At 43.4% G+C, this 14,319-nt stretch overlaps 1 protein-coding gene across 1 annotated transcript in view; it reads left to right on the forward strand.

Annotated features, from left to right (window-relative positions):
* Positions 1-14,319, forward strand: part of LOC309708442 (glycine receptor subunit beta-like) — an 80,124-nt gene that overhangs the window by 11,479 nt on the left and 54,326 nt on the right. The window contains exons 2-3 of the mRNA XM_082536498.1: positions 127-256; positions 13,230-13,336. Coding sequence (XP_082392624.1) covers positions 127-256; positions 13,230-13,336 — 237 coding nt within the window. The remainder of the gene's footprint in view (positions 1-126; positions 257-13,229; positions 13,337-14,319) is intronic.

The raw sequence follows: 14,319 nt of genomic DNA on the forward strand, positions 1-14,319 counted from the left end.
CATAAAAAAATAAATTCTAGTGGATTCCTACATGTGGTGAAATCTTGTGCTAAGTTTGCAACAATATTGTTCTTTTTTTAAGCTATATGTTGTATGTACTGAGGCCAGTATTAAACTCTGTTTCAGGCACCATGGCTGTTGGATTGAGGCCAGTGATTTTGCTGCTTTTGCTGCTCTGCTGTTGGCAACTTGCCTCAAGTAAAGAAGGAAAATCCACAAAGAAAGGAAAAAAAGGAAAGCAAGTTGTCTGTCCATCGTGAGTAACATACGGTTGTCATATATATATATATATATTTGGTGTCACGGTTCGATATTTTTTCGATACAAAAAAATGTTCATGCCTTTTTAATTTGTCATTTATTAAAATTATAAATATATATTTTAACTCAAAAGTACAGTTTTTAAATTTAATGTTGCTGAAACAACAAAGTAATAAAAAAAATAAATCTATCTGATCGAGAAATCACTGATCTTTGGAAAAGAGAGTTTATTACAGAGAAATGGCTCTTTCCAAAAATAAAAGCTATACTATACGCTTCTTCAGGGCTATATTCTCAGCAGCATATTAAACATATCAGGTCCCCATAAGGAGAATCATGTGCTAACGGCTGTCTAAATGACTCTGTAAAGTTTGTAGCATGCATGCTTGTTGTTTTTGTCTGCTTCCACTTGTCTTTGCACTAGGATGATGTCAGAGTAAATGTGCAGTCATATTCGTTGTGTTCCCACTAGTGCTGTCAGCGTTAATCTGAAATGACGTTAACGCCACAACTAGGGTTGCCAACCGTCCCTTAAAAAACCGAATCGTCCCGTATTTAGAAACAAAAGTACACGTCCCGTATTGAGCTAATAAGGGACGCACTTTGTCCCGTAATACAGTGAGAATCAAAAGTAGTCTATAAATGTTTATGGAATTAACGCTTTGTTTGAAATCATAATTCCCAGCCCCTCTCCTGCTTGCTGACACCACACTTATGACAATTTGAGTATGACAATTCAGATTACCGCTCATCTCATTGGTCGAGGAAAGGTCGCTTACGGAGAAAATACCGGAAGACAACAGATGACCACAACAAGAAGCATGGCCAACAGGGAAACAAACGCCGACACTGCGGTGCAAGTCTCGGACGACAGTACACCTAAAGCTGAGCAGACACTGTGCGATTTTTTCAGTCACGTTATTCAGCTCCTGCTCAAACTGCACGATTGACTCGCAGAGGTTAGAAGTTGGTCGGTCACGATGCAGGTCTCACACTATACCGCCTGATGCTCTGATGCGACCTGAGTGCTCACACTGTGCCTCCATAAAATGAAGGTTATAACAGAAATTATGTCGCTCGCTCGCGCTCTCTCTCTGTCTTTCACAGACACGCACACCACCACCATCAACTTTGCTAAATTGCTAATGAAAAACATTGATCAGGCAGCTGTGATTAAGCAGCAATGTAAATCCAACTATTTTCACGGTTGTTGTGGTCGTGATAATTTTGTGATGCCACATCGAAAAGGCTCGGATGAGCTTTCCAAAGTTCTACAAGTTGTGCCTCCATCGCTTGTGTCCAGATCACAGGCCGCACAGCCGTGCTGCTTCGTCTTTTTCACCGACGTTTACGTGTTTGCCCGTGAGCAGTGTGAGCGGCTGTGGTGACACCCTCACGAGCAATTGATGATCGGGAGCTGGTCGTGAGGTGTTAATCGCTTCTCGTTACCCCACGTATACTACAAGATGCACGATCAGTGGCATGTCTAGAAAATTTTTGTTGGGGGGGCCAGGTAGGGGCACAGATTTGGAGAAGGGTGGCAGATGTAATTGGCAGATAATGTTAAAAACAATTCTACCAACCGTTAACCATAATTCAATAACCCTGTAAACCTAATAACCGAATGCGCTTTTAACTCTTATTAGAATGAGATTTTAACCACTACGGTGCAAAGTTTTTAGATACTGCGTTGATAAAGTACAAGAGATACAATCAGTCAGTGTTTACTCAGCATTCAAGGACATCAATATTTGCATAGTATTTTTACTGACATGTAGTGCACATATGTTTTGGGCAAAAACATTTTTGAATATTAAAATATGAACATTTTTGACATACAATTGGCAAATTAGCCAATGCCTGTTAAAAAAAAAAGAAGATAATCTTCTCACAAACTGGTGTTTGATTTTGAAACAGGAAAAAAGTGGGGAAACAAATGAAAAGACTAACATTTGAATAAAACCTGAAAGCAAGTAAATACTTTCTATGCTGCGTTATGGTAAACTTTGGTAATATTGATAAAGAACAACACTGGCTGATGATGAAATCCAGTCAGCTGGCATGGTGACACTGCCAGTATTAACCTGCAGGGCTGGACTGGGACAGAAAATTGGGCATTTTGACTACAGACCGGCCCACCAGGTATTAAAGCCATAAAGCCTTTGAATGAAAACAAACACTGTTGTGACAGTGATGTACACTGTCTTTTTGGTATATGTATGATTTCTATACATTTTATGTCAGATAAAAACTTTGGTTGTACGATTTAGATAATTATTTAATAAAAGCGAGATATTTTAAATGAGAATAAAAAAGAAAAGTATTTCTTTGTGCCCCCCTCTCCCTGTTAATGCCCTACCTGCCCCCCTGGCAACACTTTGCTAGACCCGCCCCTGCACAGTTACCAGCTGTCAGCTACTTAGAAAAGGATCCTGGTGTTATTTGTCTCTCAGAAACAGTTCATAACTTCCCTTCAACTCATTCATGTCACCTAAAAGGTAAACCTGTTTCTCCATCACCTGTTCAGCTCTGATGATTCAGTAAGGACATCGCCTGGTTTCATCTTCATGTTTCCCTCTCACCACATATCCAAACCGACATCATGACCAGCAGCTTTACAGCTGTGGCTCCAGCAAACATCAGCTGATACTAGAAATTAATATTAAATAAATTCTAACAACAGCTGATCAAGCTTAAACGTGCTGCTGTTGTTTAGCGCGACATCCGCTGGTTTCCTCTTTCATGGCGCAAAGTGGGCGATAAACAAACAAGAGAGACGATCAGCTGATCATTGATCAGTTTCATGATTGAAGTAGCAATAGAAGAGGCAGCTGTAAAGACAGAATAACTCCAGCTTTGTGTCTTTTTCCATCCTAGCTGAAGTACGGGACAAACTGCGTCTCTTCTCAGCTCAATACGAAACGCGTAATATTTTCTCTGAATGAGGGACCATTCCATTTTTTAAGGAGCTGTTGGCAACTCTACTAACTAACCTTATGAATAAAATAAAGTTCACTATCAGTAACATCATAGCAACTGAACAGCTGTATAGAAACTCCTCATGCTAGCTCACGCAGTATGAGGTATTGTAACTGACTGTAAAAAGTCAGCACAATGAAAATAAACTGCACCTAAACTTGGTTTATATCTGACCCAGATAGACTGCAGGTCATAACTTCTTACCTGAAGTTCAGTTCACCTGACACTTGGACCGGCGGCTGCCTCGGGTCTCTCCTCCTGCCTCACCTTCCCTCATCCACCTGTTGCCTCTGTGGAAGCTCCGCCATAGCCACCACCAAACAACTGAGTTATTTTTACACATCGGCCAGCATGTGGCCAATCCACCACTTCTCATTGTTCATGCCGTTACAAAAAAAATAAATAAATGGCCTGTACTTGTATAGCGCTTTTCTAGTCCAATTCTAGAACCAATTTTTTGTCCACCAGGCACAAACTCCGAAGCACATACAAACTCCAAAACACGTAAAAACTCAGAAGCACATAAAAACTCAAAACAGTACAATGACAACAGAAGTGCTCCAGGATGCTAGGGGCAGTGTTGAGCTTTTGTTACCTAGTGGCTACACAAGCCAGCAAGTACCAACGACCGGATCTGGTAATAACAGGTAAATAAACTTTTTTGTTTTTTATTATTTGACTATATGTGAATGCTTGTGTATAAATACACAAACAATACACATATGCTTTCATGCTTTCAATTGTGTAATTTAAGTCATCTAGGTAGCTCTGCTTTGGAAGTTTGGAAGTTCAGTTCATGCTAGAAATGTGTTTTGGAGTTTGTACGTGTTTTGTCTCTAGGGGCCACCGCATATATTTATATATAAACATATATAAATATAGCTGGATAAACCCCCATAATACAAAGTAACACAGTACGACATGAAAAACAGTACAACGTAATGGAACACAGGCAAACTAAGGTAATGAGTGAAGTGGAAACAAACAAAAAAAAACCCCCAGAAATTAAAAGTCCAAAAACACAAACACAGGGTCATAGGACGTGACAAGTCTACGTGTACAGTAACTTGTTTATCATAAACACCATATGGGGCAGGGATAGCTCAGTAGGTAAAGTGGTCGCCCCATGATCGGAAGGTCGGCGGTTCGAATCCACTTAACGGCTACCCTGAGGTACCCCTGAGCAAGGTACCGTCCCTACACACTGCTCCCCGGGCGCCTGCTTAGTGGGCTGCCCACTGCTTCACAGAGTGAATGGGTCAGATGCAGAGAAAAACAAGTAATTTCCCCATGGGGATCAATAAAGTATCCATTATTATTATTATTACTGATTAACGTAAATATTTTTTTAAGATTTCTAAAATCCTATGTTTGTTATGTGATCTAAAATCTTACTTATAGCCACTTATAGCAACTAATAATATAATCACTTATTTGTCAGTATTGCCATTCATATATTTTAAGTTTGATGCTTTGTATATACCAGTGTCCTACATTTTGTTTCTGAACAGAGCCCATCAGTGACTTAACATTGCTAATCTGTAACAGTGAAAAAATGAAAGAAAATCTGTATGCCCATGCTAGGAGCAGAGACCATGCAATTCAATACGGCAAGTAATTCAGTATTTAGCTCAAATCAAGACTTTTTCATAAGAGAAACTGTAGAAATGAAATGTGTGTCTCTGGTTCTACCATGATGTATACAGTGACAACAGAAATCCAATAAAGCTGTAAAGCTCCATTAAGCAAAGTTTAGCATTCATTTAAAAAAATGAAATGTACGGATCCTAACACTCAACACTGAACTCAAAACCTTATAAAGATCTCTAAATTCATTGTTCTGACTTATAAGTCCAGCGTGTTAAATCCTAGTCCTTAGCAACTAGCAACTGTTGGCTAATACTCAAGTCCTGTTCCTTACATATAGTTTAAAACATTTTCAAGGCCCATATCCTCATTGGGATTTCTTTGTTCCAATTAGCCACAATCTAAACAAACAATAGGAGTGAAATTTTCCTTCAGTCTTCTATAACTAGATAGCAGAGGTGGTAAACGTACAGAAACGTAGTAGAAGTATGGATATACGAGTGTTAAAAATTACTACAGTAAACGTTGAAATACTCAGTTCAATTCAATTATATTTATACAGTGCTAAATCACAACAACAGTCACCTCAAAGCGCTTTATATTGTAAGGTAGACCCAACAATAATATATACCAGGGGTCAGCAACCTTTAACACTGAAAGAGCCATTTGGGCCTGGTTTCCACGCAAAAGAAAACACTGGGAGCCGCAAATACTTTTTGACATCTAAAATGAAGATAACACTGTATATATTGTTTTTTACCTTTATGCTTTGTTTGAACAACTAACGTGTGTTGCTTATGAAATCCATGAAGTGCTACAGAGAAAATTAACATTTTATTTATGTAATTAACACATTTTGAACTCTTTAAGAAATATAACGAAAGGAAAGACACCAACATGAATTAAAATGATCCATGTAGCAAACAAAAACTGTATATGTATATATATATATACATATATATATACATATACACACACACGTGTATATGTATATATATATATTTTTTTTTTATTTTTACACATATACATACATGCATATATATATATATATATATATACATATACATATATATAAAAAACACCCAGCACGCCCCTGCGGGCGGTTTATCCTTCAAGCTCGGGTCCTCTACCAGAGGCCTGGGAGCTTGAGGGTCCTGCGCAGTATCTTAGCTGTTCCCAGGACTGCGCTCTTCTGGACAGAGATCTCCGATGTTTTTCCCGGGATCTGCTGGAGCCACTCGCCTAGCTTGGGAGTCACCGCACCTAGTGCTCCGATTACCACGGGGACCACCGTTACCTTCACCCTCCACATCCTCTCGAGCTCTTCTCTGAGCCCTTGGTATTTCTCCAGCTTCTCGTGTTCCTTCTTCCTGATATTGCTGTCATTGGGAACTGCTACATCGATCACTACGGCCGTCTTCTTCTGTTTGTCTACCACCACTATGTCCGGTTGGTTACCCACCACCATTTTGTCCGTCTGTATCTGGAAGTCCCACAGGATCTTAGCTCGGTCATTCTCCACCACCCTTGGGGGCATCTCCCATTTTGACCTCGGGACTTCTAGGTTATACTCGGCACAGATGTTCCTGTACACTATGCCGGCCACTTGGTTATGGCGTTCCATGTATGCCTTGCCTGCTAGCATCTTGCACCCTGCTGTTATGTGCTGGATAGTCTCTGGGGCATCTTTACACAGCCTGCACCTGGGGTCTTGCCTGGTGTGATAGACCCCAGCCTCTATGGATCTTGTACTCAGAGCTTGTTCTTGTGCTGCCATGATTAGTGCCTCTGTGCTGTCTTTCAGTCCAGCTTTGTCCAGCCACTGGTAGGATTTCTGGATATCAGCCACCTCCTCTATCTGCCGGTGGTACATACCGTGCAGGGGCCTGTCCTTCCATGATGGTTCCTCGTCTCCCTCCTCATTCTTGGGTTTCTGCTGCCTGAGGTATTCACTGAGCACTCGGTCAGTTGGGGCCATCTTCCCAATGTATTCTTGGATGTTCCTTGTCTCATCCTGGACTGTGGTGCTGACACTCACCAGTCCCCGGCCCCCTTCCTTCCGCTTAGCGTACAGCCTCAGGGTGCTGGACTTGGGGTGAAACCCTCCATGCATGGTAAGGAGCTTTCTTGTCTTTATGTCAGTGGCTTCTATCTCCTCCTTTGGCCAGCTTATTACCCCAGCAGGGTACCTGATCACGGGCAGGGCGTATGTGTTGATGGCCCGGATCTTGTTCTTACCATTCAGCTGACTCCTCAGGACTTGCCTGACCCTCTGCAGGTACTTGGTGGTTGCAGCCTTTCTAGCGGCCTCTTCATGGTTCCCATTTGCCTGCGGGATCCCCAGGTACTTGTAACTGTCCTCTATGTCTGCAATGTTGCCTTCTGGTAGTTCAATCCCCTCAGTTCTGACTACCTTCCCTCTCTTTGTTACCATCCGACTACACTTCTCCAGTCCGAACGACATTCCAATGTCATTGCTGTATAGCCTGGTAGTGTGGATCAGTGAATCGATGTCTCGTTCACTCTTGGCATACAGCTTGATGTCATCCATGTACAGGAGGTGGCTGACAACTGCTCCGTTCCGTAGTCGGTATCCGTAGCCAGTCTTGTTAATGATCTCACTGAGGGGGTTCAGGCCTATGCAGAACAGCAGTGGGGACAGAGCATCTCCTTGGTAGATCCCGCACTTGATGGTAACTTGTGCTATGGGCTTGGAGTTGGCCTCTAGTGTTGTACGCCACATCCCCATTGAGTTCCTGATGAAGGCTCTTAGGGTCCCATTGATCTTGTACAATTCTAGGCATTCCAGTATCCAGCTGTGGGGCATTGAGTCATAGGCCTTCTTGTAATCAATCCAGGCAGTGCACAGGTTGGTCAGTCTGGTCTTGCGGTCTCGGCTGATTGTTCTGTCTACCAGTAGCTGGTGTTTTGCACCTCTGGTATTCTTGCCAATTCCTTTCTGTGTCCCGCTCATGTATTGACCCATGTGCCTGTTCATCTTAGCCGATATGATGCCTGACAGGAGCTTCCATGTAGTACTGAGGCAGGTTATTGGTCGGTAGTTGGAGGGGACCGGTCCCTTCTTGGGGTCCTTGGGGATCAGGACCGTCCGGCCTTCAGTTAGCCATTCCGGGTGTCTTTCGTTAACTAGCAGCTGGTTCATTTCTGCTGCCAGACGCTCGTGGAGTGCAGTCAGCTTCTTCAGCCAGTAGGCGTGAACCATGTCGGGCCCTGGTGCTGTCCAACTCTTCATACTGGAGACCCTTTCTTGGATATCTGCCACTGTGATGGTTACTGGACCCTGTTCAGGGAGGTCGCTGTGGTCTGCCCTCAGATCCTCTAGCCACTGAGCATTGCCGTTATGGGTTGCATCCTTCTCCCATATGCTCTTCCAGTATTGCTCCGTCTCCAGCCTTGGTGGTGCTGTTCTCTTATTGTTCCCTTGCCACTGAGAGTACACCTTTGCTGGTTCTGTGGAGAACAGCTGGTTTATTCTCCTGCCTTCTATCTCTCTGGTGTACCTCCTCAAGCGGCTGGCCAAGGCTGTGAGTCTTTGCTTGGCAGTTTCCAAGGCCTCAGGTATGGACAACTTGCTGTATTTCTTAGGCACCTTATTTGTCGCACCTTTCTGCAACTCCGTTAGTTGGCTAACCTCCCTCCGTGCTACTTTGATCTTGCCCTCTAGCCTCCTTCTCCATGGAGGGTACTGCCCCTTGTGGCTGTTCAACTTGTAGCCAAGCATCTCACTGATCACTGCTGCCGTATTGTAGATCAGCTTGTTAGTGTCGGTAATCGTGGTTGTAGGTATTGCCCGTAGTGCTGCATTAACATCATCTAGCAGACCTTCTGGGGGTACTTCACGTAATCTTGGTAACCGGCCATGATCCTATTTTTCAGCTTGGCCATGATCCTATTTTTCAGGTCAGTTCCTCTCGCACTCAACGATCCTTCTCCTATCGCACTTGGGGCTATGTACCCAATCTCGGGTGGGGGTGATGATATCTCCCCCCTGACCTGGCGTCCTGACTCCTCCTTGCCGTAGCATTTGTGTTGTACCTCATCAATCTCTAGCTGTGAGAGCAGTCCCTTCTTTCGAATGTTGGAACACTGAGCTACTAGTTGTTTCGCCGTCATTGTGGATGTTGGGTATCGAAGAATCCATAGGTCCCTCATCCTATTCATGTAGCCCCTTCCGCCGGGGTTACTTGCGTAGTAGCATTCCAACAACGCCCTGTTTTCGTCCCTTGCCCACCGATGCCTTCTTGTTCCAGTAGCCCACTTTTCGTCAGGGTGCCCTGGTTCCTCAACACCTGACGCGGACCTTGTTGATCCGGGCGACGTCCGAGCCGGCATGCCTTCATATTTATCTGTCTCGCTCATGTCTGCGGTAGGCTTGCTTAGCATAGGGGGTCTAGCCTTAGGACCCTTACTGGATACAGACGCCCCAGGCAGGAATCGAACTTGCGATCCTCTGTTCCAAAGGCGTGTAGTTTAACCACTACGCTATCCAGCTGCTTTTATATATATATATATATAATACACACAAGCCTAAGCAGATGTTCATTGGAGGTCTTATGATTATTGGGTTTTTCTCTGTATGTATTATTGTAGCATCTACCTTACTATATAAGGCACCTCGAGCTGACTGTTGTTGTGATTTCATGCTCTATGAATAAAATTGAATTGAATTGAGGTGAATTGAACTGAGTGAGTAGATCTGAGCAGATTTACAACATTAGGAAATTGCTGCGGTACTTTGTGCGAGACATATGATAAGAGAAACATTTAAATAAAAATAAAAAGTGCTAAGCAGGTTGATATATACATGAATGCAGGTGATGATCAGTGCAAAAATGGAACAGGTACAGAGAACACAATACAGGGTCATGTGTTTGAGCAAGTGGTGGGAACAGTCTTATGGTTATTGTTCATGAGTCCAACAGCAGAGGGGAAGAGACTGTTCGTATGGCAGGCAGGAGTTGGACCCAAAATGCAGGCACTCAGGCACGAGGTTTAAACACAAAGAACTCAGGGTACACAGGGTTTAAATACACTGGGAAGTAACGAGGGGAATGAGACACAGAAGGAGGGCACAGCTGGGAGAAATCAGGACTGACGAGACAAGCAAAGCAGGACGCATTCACATAAGACACGGACCTACAAAGTAAAACGGAAGTATCAAACACAGACGCGAACTTGACACGGTGGAGACAGCAACTAAAAAACACAGAGACATAAACCATAAGGCAGAGGACTCTAAGAACCGAAAGACACAGAGGGAAACTCAAACATGCAGACACAGACTTACACAGAACAGAGGGGACACAGAGAAACATGAAGGGCAAGGGATCGAAACTAGAAACCATAGAATAACTCACACAAGTACAATAATACAAAAATCACAAAGAACTAAACATGCTGGGTCAGGATACCCAGGACCCTGACAGCCTCAGGACATACATCCTCTGCTGGGCCTTCTTTATGACGGAGGGAATGATGGGCTCCCACTTGAGGTCCTGGGTGATGATGGTACCCACAAAGCAGAATGTGTCCATAGTGGTGATGAGGGTGTCAGTCAGGATGATGGGGAGGAGTCGGGATGTTTGCTTCCTGAAGTCCACAATAATCTCCACTGTCTTCTCGGCATTCAGCACCAGGTTGTTGCGGCCTCACCAGGACACCCGAGTTCAGCCTCCATCCTGTAGGCAGACTCATCCCCATCCGAGATGAGTCTGATAACTGTGGTGTCATCTGCAAACTTAATTATCTTGACAGGCTGGTGGTTGGAGGTGCACTAGTTGGTCTACAGGGAGAAAAGCAGAGGAGAAAGAACACAGCTCTGAGGGGAGCCGGTGCTGATTGTCTGGGAATCCGGGACATTCTTCCCCAGCCTCACATGTTGCTTCCTGTCTGTCAGGAAGTCAGTGATCCACCGGCAGATGGGATCAGGCATATTCCCTCGGAGAAGGTCTGGAATGATGGTGTTGAAGGCAGAAGCATCATCTGCAGACCTGTTTGCTCTGTATGCAAACTGCAGAGGGTCCAGGAGGGGGGCCTTGAGTGTCTTGAGATAGGAGAGAACCAGGCGCTCAAAAGACTTTATGACCAGAGCCACAGGTCTGTAGTCATTTAGACCAGTGATCCTTGGCTTCTTGGGGACAGGGACTATGGTGGAGGACTTGAAGCAGGCAGGCACATGACATGTCTGCAGTGAGGATTTGAAAATGCCAGAAAACACTGGGGGCAGCTCGTTTGCACAGTGTCTGAGAGTGGCAGGAGACACACCATCTGGGCTGGGAGCTTTACGAGCATTCAGGCTCTTAAACTGTTTCCTCACAGATACAGACAGACAACCTGTTGATGGCTAACCAACCGGACATAGTAGTGGTGGACAAGCAGAGGAAGACAGGCATAGTGATAGATGAACCACATCCAAGATCTCTTTCCAGAACAGCGCAGTCCTAGGAACAGCAGCAATACTGCGTAGGACTCTCAAGCTCCCAAGCCTCTGATATATATGTGTGAGTGTGTGAACAAACAACATGCTTTGGTTAGCATCATGGATGTTATTTCAGTACAGATATTATGTGAGTATGGCCAGTAGAAAGAACAGAACAGATATCTGCTTGTCTGTCTGTATTGGCATACAGTGCTTCAACAGCACCTAGCATAGGAGAAAAATTGGAACAGTCTGTGACCAGGGTGTGATGGGTCTGCACTGTTGTCTTGTCGTTTCCTGACTTCAGATTTCTACAAATCCTGAATCGAGAGCAAGTACTAATGATGTTTTTTCTGCAAACCTATCTGGGCTTTTGAGAGTATTCAGGTCCATGTTGTTTTGACTGCATCACAGGACCAGTGCTTCAACTCCACATCTGTATTTAGATTCATCACAATACTTAATGAATCTGCATCCAGGATTACTATTTCATTTTGTTTTCTGTTCTGATTCTGGTTGTGATCCCTAGCCAGTGCATTGCTTGCAGATATATTTATATGCTCACACGCTCACCTCGCAGTTGTCTCTGAGGTTAATGGTAGGGCAACCAGGGCCCTGGATTTTAACCTGAGAACCCTGTGGCATTCACATCTGAGTTTGAGGAACCCACACAGTGTCGACCCTTGCAGATGGAGTTGCAGCCTCTGCCTGACTTAAAATACCTGGTGTGAAGACAATATGAATCACCCACTGTTTTGCACAGATGGTCCTCTCTATGTAGGAGAGGTTTGCTAACATGCACGACCAAGAACATTTCTCAGCCTGTCTCAGCAAAGCCACCTGCGGCAGCAGGAACTGCAAGGTTATAGATGGCTTTCTAACTAATGCTGAACTGCCAGTTAACCCTTCAGATATGTTGGCCCAGTAGGAGGCCAACTATTGCAGCAGACTTGGAAGACTTGACAGAGGAGATGCAAAGTAGCCTGTCCAGATGCACTAGGGGCTCAAGAAGGGTCAGGTCCAGGGGGGCCTAGGATCTCCCTTCTTCTGCAAGGTATCAACTGGGTTGTGGCAGTTGACTCACCCCCTCTTCCACTCACTCAGAGCAGTTCATGTGCCAGGGCCCTTGCATGTGGTGGCAGACATGTTGAGAGGGGGCCTGAGTCCTCGAGAGTGGAGACTCTGTCCTCAGGTAGTCACTTTGGAAGGGCAGAGGTCAGCCTTTTTTCATCCAGGGAGTTGACACACTGCCATCTATTCTTCTCCCTGCAGAAAAACAATGTTCCACTCAGGTGGGACAGAGTTCTCAGTTCCAAAGAGCCCCTTCAAGAGCAGAGGGACCCCCATTCTAACCCTGCATTCTGTCAAAGACTCTATCTGACTTCAACTTATCTCAGTTTATGGAGCTACAGTCACTTCCCACTGGTGGACCAGGAGGTAGCTCCCTGCCAGGATGCAGTATGCTCTGTCTGGGTTTTCACAGTGTATATCACATGCACTCAGACCATTAGGACAGGGGTGGCTGTAGCTCAGATGGCAGAGCAGGTCATCCACTAATTGGAATGTTGGTGGTTTAACCCCTGACTGTTTTTTTGTCTGGTAAATACTAACCCCAAGTTGCGTCACAATGCATTAATCAGAGTATGAATGTTAGCTAGAAAGCACTTAAGCACAGAAAAAGTACTTGTCTGAATCGATGAGTGAACGTGTTATATGTAACTTTAAAATACTGAACCTGGTGGTCCTCAGCTTACAGATTACAAGGACACTGAATTAGCCGGAGCACTATCAGCCGCTGCCTGCTTGTGGCACCCCCAGAAGTATGAAGTCATATGTATCCATCAAGAAACCATCATTTCTAACACTTTTAGTATTTTAGATTTAAATTATTTTATTTACATTACTTTTATCTGTCATCTGCTCAAATCATATTAATTATTGTCCAATATCATCCTCTTTAACAGGCAGTTGTCTCCAGAAGATTTGGCACAGGTTCCAGCTAACTCTACCTCCAACATTTTGAATCGTCTGATGGTCAGTTATGACCCAAGAATAAGACCTAACTTTCAAGGTAAAGTTCCAGTGTATACAACCACCATGCAGAATTACATTTGTCTTTTCATCAAGTCAAAACACATTTCCCAAAATACATGCAAAGTCTGCACTCATGACTTTTGTTTAAAGACAGACTTTGGTTTAAATATGTTGAAATGGTCATGACACTGACATTCCTGACATAAAACACATGCATAATACATACCATAAACCTTTTCAACATTCTATTGCAGATGTGCATGGTGACATTGGTCAAATCCTATCAATCCCACCTGTTAATGATAGCTCCTCTATTGATTGTGGCACGATTGTATAAGCCTCTATTATAGTAAATTTGAATCATGCTTTTCCTTCCATATATGAAAAGTGTAGGGATTTCAAACAGTTTGTCAGTACAGACAGTGTCCCATTGTTTAATACCATATATTGATTATAAAATGATTATTAAATGGGATACCTTTAGCTAAAGGACCCCATTTTTCAAACAGGTATCATGAAAAGAAAGCTGAATGCAGACTGGACAGAATCTGGAAAGTATGTTAAATATATGATAAGTAACACATACAAATCTATCGTTATAAATCTCTTTATGAAAGTTCAGGTAAATACTTTACATTTTTTGACTCTCTTATGTCTGATAACTACCATTAGTGTGATTTATGTCTTATGATATGCCATAAAATAATCATGAATTTGAGTGAATTTTGTTTGTATATATTCTTCATTTATTTATTCACTGATATGACACATTGAGATTTAAAACTATTTTTTGAAGAGAAACGTGAGCAAGAGGGCAGCAGAGGTTACAACAGATTATAGCACCTAACAACATAACAAGTAAAAAAACAAATCCTAGCTTTCAAAATACAGGGTGGGCCATTTATATGGATACACCGTAATAACATGGGAATGGTTGGTGATATTAAAGTCCTGTTTGTGGCACATTAGTATATGTGAGGGGGCAAACTCCTCAAGATGGATGGTGACCATGGTGGCCAT

This window comes from Aulonocara stuartgranti, assembly GCF_965226115.1.
Source record: "Aulonocara stuartgranti genome assembly, chromosome: 6".
Lineage (NCBI taxonomy): Eukaryota > Metazoa > Chordata > Actinopteri > Cichliformes > Cichlidae > Aulonocara > Aulonocara stuartgranti.